The following is a 6,670-nucleotide window of genomic DNA, read 5'->3' as shown; positions in this document are numbered from 1 at the left end:
TTTTTCTGATATACACACATTAGTGCATACACACACACACACACACACACACACACACACACACACACACACACACACACACACACACACATCATAAAGACATGTGAGTAGTATGATGAAGCATCAGCTGTAGGTGTTTCATCAAGGCTGCCAAGTGCAGTCATAATGAAGAGAGCCCTGACGATGTAATTTCCTCTCTCAGAGAATGCAATCAACTCATTGGGCAGCATCCCAGCCCCCACGCCGAAGACCACGCCCGCTCCCACCTTCCTCACTTATCCACACATGCAACAGGACCATGGCAACGGCGTCACCACTAGCAATGGCCTCACCACTAGCAATGGCCTCACCAACACCAAGGTCGTCGCCCATGGAAACGGCCTCCTGAACCACAGTGCCAACAGTCTGCCAAGCTTGAAAAGAGTGAGTATCCAGACATGTGAAGGGAGAGACGTGTGTGTGTGTGTGTGTGTGTGTGTGTGTGTGTGTGTGTGTGTGTGCGTGCCTGCCTGCGTGCAAGTGTTTGTGTGTCTGTGTGTGTGTGTGTGCCTGCCTGCCTGCCTGCCTGCGTGCGGGTGTGTGTGTGTGTGTGTGTGTGTGTGTGTGTGTGTGTGTGTGTGTGTGTGTGTGTGTGTGTGCATGTGTGTGTTAAATGTGAAGAATGATAAGAGTGGGGGTGATGTTGTCATTGTGTGCGCTGACACAGCCATTAGAGGCTACAGATGCACCCCATTAAGCTCGCTTTAGAACACGATGGCTTCGGCCCTTGGAGTTGAATGGCGCCCGCAGACAACACTCATCCCCTCCTCTGACGGGTTAATCAATGAGCCATTTCTGGCCGCCGCTCGGGAGCGGCTCTTCAAGCATGGCCAAATAGAATAAGACAAAAGAGCAGCAAATAATGATTGATTTCGGTCGGGGTTGTTCTTTTCCTGTGAATAAAATTAGACTGAGGATTCAGACACGTCATTCATTTTATTCGCAGCTTCCTGCTCGTGCCCCCTCACGCAGATTCGGGATTTAGACGCCTTGGAAAGGCATTTTTACAGTACAGAGCAGAGCAGAGCAGAGTAGAGCAGTCTGAGGCGAATCTGCCAGGAGGTTTTGGAGCAGATCACTGACAATGGCTCCAGTTTCCTCCACGGTGACGGCTAAAGATGTCTGCACAATAACCGGCCAGTTTGACGTTTGAGTGTGCTGCCTTGCCCACATATCTGCTGTCCCTTACATAAAGGAATCCCCCGACACATTTAATCCCTGAACAATTAATGCTTCTCGTTATATCACTGACTTGCTCGTTTTTTAATCAGCCTAATGAATTGGAGGAAAGGCTGGTCCATTTATAAGCACCGTGAGATACCTCGTCTGTTCTCAGAAATGTTTCTGAAACTATCCCCATAGACTTGTTCACTTGTCATCTTAATTAAGCAGAGTTTTTTAATGATTTTGAAAGTGAGCTCTCAGTCCAGCTCTCCTCAGACTGATCAAGTGTAACTGGTGTGAGATTGAGTGAGTGATCTTTGATCTGTTGAAGCACTCATAGGTAAGCGCAGAATAGTGCGAGTGTACTGAATGATAATGTGGGCCTAAAGGGATGATTGCGACGCTGAATGATAATTTCTGGTGGTGACGATGATTGTGATTCTGAATGATAAAGACCTCAGGGCTTATGGCTTAGTGCCTATGGGCTTCTGAGGTTGTCGGTGTTCCCATTGGAATAGGAATGATAAAATAAAATCAACTACTACTAAACACTAATCTGATCAAACAAAGACTTTGGTACAAATGGATCAGAGGAAAGCCACAGTATACCAGCATTTCCTTTTCATCGTCTCTCTCTTTCTCTCTCTCTCTCTCTCTCTCTCTCTCTCTCTCTCTCGCTCTCTCTCTCTCTCTCTTTCTCTCTCTGTCTCTCTCTTTCTCACTTTCTTTCTCTCTCTGTCTCTCTCTCTCTCCTTCTGTCTCTCTCTCTCTCACTCTGTCTCTCTGTTTCTTTCCTTTGCTCTCCTTGATCATCCCTCACCTCTGACAATTTACGCCATGTCACGTTTTCCCATCTTTTTCTACGACATTCTTTCTCTCTCACTCTCTCTCTGCCTCCTTCTCTCATTCTCTGTTATCCTCTTTCCATCTCTGCTTCACTCCCTCGATCTTTCTCTTCCTTTTTCTCTCTGGCTTTCTCTTTAACATATTCTCTACTTCTGTCCCTCCCTCTTTCTTTCTCTCCTCCTCTCCCTCTCTCTCTCTGCCCCTTTCTCTCTCTATCTTCCTCACCCCCCCCCCTCTCTGCATGACTTGTGTATCTCTCCGTGAGTTGGGATTAAGCCATAGGTGTTGTGAGGCATGCATCCCTTCACCCACATTAGTATTCATGTATTCGTGTCCGTCTGTCTCTCTGCAGCCCATCGCCTACCATTCTTATCCCAACCTTCCTCACTTCCCCTTTCTTCACAATCCTCTCAAATCCCCATCTTCCCCTTCACCCCATCGCTCTCTCTCTCTTTCTCTCTCTCCCTCACTCACTCACTCCATCCCCAACTATGCTTCTCTCTCTCTCTCTCTTTTGAGGAGTGTGTGTGGGTAAAGGGTGCCTTAATTAGGGGCAAGAATCTCCTCAATTAAGGATATGGACGCACCTACTGGGTACTTCTACAATCTTGAGAAGAATAAATCAGAAAAAAGCAGAAGCACAGCAGAAGCATATGGTCTACCTGCGGTGAGAGAACCGGACTTTGACTTCTGATCAGGCAGAAATCAGTAGAATGTTATTTAATGCAGGTTTTGATCAGACTCCTGACTGTGACCCTGCATAAGCTTCCCAGCTGTGAGAGGGTCTTCCTAGACTGGACACGGGCAACAGAGGGACTGTGCTATGGTCCTCTGGACAGGACAACCCTGTTGTGTTCCGGTCAGATAAGGAATTCAAGGTGTCCTCTTTCTGGACAATTCTACAGTTCTACAATTCTTGCAATTGAGCAGCTATTGTGTATGTTACGGAAAAAAGGTTAAAAGGTTTCCCAGGGAAACTTTAGGTTTCAATGCTTTGCAGGATTTTACCTGCAAGGTGTATGAAGGTGTATGAAGGAGCATCATCAGCTCAGGTAAACTGGGCAAAGAGTGAGGGTTTCAATACTGGGCAGTGAGAGGAAGTAGGGATGCCTTTGCTTCCAGGGGGTTACTGTGGGGTAGAGAGGGTTTTAAAGAATAGGGTTTAAAGTGTGCATCTGGACACTGAGGGCTACAAACATAGGAACTGGGAGGGTAGAGAAGGTTTTAAAGAATGGGGTTTAAAGTGTGTATCTGGACACTGAGGGCTACAGACAGGTGTGGGGTTCTGGTTCTAAATACCCCGGCTGCATCCATGCTTTGGCATAGGCTCACTGTACAGGAGCCACCAGATGATTTTGCATAGGATCACCGTACAGGAGCCACCAGATGATTTGGCATAGGCTCACTGTACAGGAGCTACCAGATGATTTGGCATAGGCTCACTGTACAGGAGCCACCAGATGATTTGGCATAGACTCAATGTACAGGAGCCACCAGATGATTTGGCATAGACTCAATGTACAGGAGCCACCAGATGATTTGGCATAGGCTCACTGTACAGGAGCTTGGGGAATGGTGTTTAAGATGCAGAGGACCATCTCACAACCAGAGGAATGGATTTTGGGGGAGCAATTTTTTTTTACCCCTCCGCTGAAAATGAGTCTCGCCATCAGTGTTTGGAGCTGCTTGACAAGGGCTGGGTCATTGTTCTGGGACACCTGAGAGATGGGCACGGGTGGAGAGATGGGCACGGGTGGAGAGATGGTGGAGAGATGGGCACGGGTGGAGAACATCAGCGTCTCTTCAAAGACAGACATTCAGTCCCTGAGACTCGTTGAGATGGTGCTGGAGGAGGTGCAGTTGGCTCTGCCTGGTGGCTGCAGGGAGGCTCTGGAGGCCCAGTCAGCACAGGGTTAGAGGATGGACTATGGTTTCTCTTCATTGGTGGTTTCTGCTGCCTTTGTTTCTGCTATTGTTTTCTTCGACTCACCAGAATGGAGGCTTTTTGCAGACTTTAATAAGAAGTCTCTCTGCATGGTGTGCATGAAGGTCGAACACCAGGCTGTGCTGAGGAGGATGAAAGCATGAAGGTGATCAGTGTTTGGGCCAGAATTCTCGCTGAGGTTGTTGGAGGTTATTTTGTAACCCTCCAATGGAGAAGCATACGGCCAATTTACAGCGGAGGCTCGTTCACGGGGCTGTAGCTACAGACATGAGGTCATTTGTTTGTGTATTGCGAGACGGTAGGGGGCTTTTGGACTGCCTGAGGGAATGGTGTGGAAGGTTGGGATAGGTTTTTTCTCTCATGATTCTCTCATGATTTTTTCATCAGTGGTCCGAGATGCAAGGTTGAAGAGAAGTGTGAGGTTTGTCTGTTAAATTTCTTAATGGGGTCAGCTGATGTTGTATATGTTTTATTGGTGTAAGAAAGTGAGGCAATGAATTAATGAAGGAGTGTTAAACCTCTCTCTCTTTTTCTGTCTCCTTCACTCACACGTCCACTTTCAGATGCATTCACATATGCACACACACATACACACACATACACACACATACACACTCATTCACTCTCTGAGACACACACACACACGCACACACACACACACATACACACACACACACACACACACATACACACTTATTCACTCTCTGAGACACACACACACACACACACACACACACACACACACACACACACACACTCACACACACACACTCACTCATTCACTCTCTGAGACACACACACACATACATACACCCCCCCCACACACACACACACACACACACACACACACACACACACACACACACACACACACACACACACACACACACACACACCACACACACACACACACTCATCACCCCTTATGTCAGTGATCATCATCTTTGATGTCTGTCTTTGTGCACTCCTGGATGCACCTATGATTGCTCTGAAATCAAGCAGGGTCCTCCATATGCAGCTGAATATGCAGAGCCCCACACAAATGTAATTCCCATGTTAGAGCAATGTCCCAGGAGTGTGACACACACACACACACACCCACAGACAAGCACACACACACACACACACACACACACACACACACACACACACACACACACACACACACACACACACACACACACACACACACACACACACACACACACAGGATGTCTCTCTCTCTCTCACACACACACACACACACACACACACACACACACATACACACACACACACACACACACACACACACACAGGATGCGGTCTGGAGGGGCAGGCAGTAGAGCACTGAGGCGTGAGGCCTGACCTGTTCTGACACACCCAGAGGCACTGCTGTCGTGTGTCTGTCCATCATATGAGACCACCTGTACAGCACATCCACAGACAGACAGACAGACACACACACACACACACACACACACACACACACACACACACACACACACACACACACACACACACACACACACACACACACACACACACACACACACACACACACACACACACACCCACACCCACCCAGAGGCACTGCTGTCGTGTGTCTGTCCATCATGTGAGGCCAGCTGTACAGCACATCCACAGACAGACAGACACACACACACACACACACACACACACACACACACACACACACACACACACACACACACACACACTCACACACACACACACACACCCAGAGCAGAGGCACTGCTGTCGTGTGTCTGTCCATCATGTGAGGCCACCTGTACAGCACATCCACAGACAGACAGACACACACACACACACACACACACACACACACACACACACACACACACACACACACACACACACACACACACACACACACACACATACACACCCAGAGGCACTGCTGTCGTGTGTCTGTCCATCATGTGAGGCCACCTGTACAGCACATCCACAGACAGGGGCTCCTGATTATGACTCAAGATTCTCTTCCTCTCTCTGTCACTTTCTCTCTCTATCCTTCTCTCTCTCTCTCCCTTCCATGCTCTTTCCCTCCCTCCTTCTCTCTCTCCCCCCCTCTCTCTCTCCATCTCTTTCTTGTCTTCTCAGGAGGAGGAGGAGGCAGATGAGGAGGAGGAAGAGGATGAGGACAGTGAGGAGTTTAACGTGATCCCTCCCTTCGCTAAGAAGAAGGAGTCCAGCACAGGGGCGGAGGCCTGGGGGGTCCACCGGGGCAGCCCTTCCTCTTCCTTACCCCTCCGTCCCACAACGCTGCTACTGCTGCTGGCCAGCGGTGCCCTGGGGCTGGGGTACCTGGGTTAGATAGAGGACCCTCTAGACACACACACACACACACACACATGCACATACACACATACACACACACACACACGCATACATACACTTGTTCACTCTCTGTCTCTTTCTATCACACACACACACACACACACACACACACACGACCACACACATGCACACACACACATGCACACTTACACACGCATACACATATATACACACACACACGCATACACACACACACGCAAGCATACATACACATACACACACACACACTCAAAACTTTCTCTTCTCCTTAACACTGAAGTCACCACCTCCTCACTCTGCCGTCGGTCTCAGATGAAAGTGGGTCACGGAGAAAGAGAACGCACGAATAAAACACAG

General features: G+C 48.6%; 1 protein-coding gene across 1 annotated transcript in view; it reads left to right on the top strand.

The window, feature by feature from the left end:
* LOC105892405 (GDNF family receptor alpha-4-like) overlaps window positions 1-6,391 on the top strand; it is a 32,723-nt gene extending 26,332 nt beyond the window's left edge. The window contains exons 7-8 of the mRNA XM_031564847.2: window positions 203-423; window positions 6,098-6,391. Of these exons, the coding sequence (XP_031420707.1) occupies window positions 203-423; window positions 6,098-6,310 (434 nt within the window). The 3' untranslated portion in view covers window positions 6,311-6,391. The remainder of the gene's footprint in view (window positions 1-202; window positions 424-6,097) is intronic.
* Window positions 6,392-6,670: the final 279 nt, after the last annotated feature.

The sequence above is a fragment of the Clupea harengus genome, chromosome 3 (assembly GCF_900700415.2).
Source record: "Clupea harengus chromosome 3, Ch_v2.0.2, whole genome shotgun sequence".
Lineage (NCBI taxonomy): Eukaryota > Metazoa > Chordata > Actinopteri > Clupeiformes > Clupeidae > Clupea > Clupea harengus.
The sequence above is the reverse complement of the archived record's forward strand: the minus strand, read 5'-3'. Positions and strand labels throughout refer to the sequence as shown.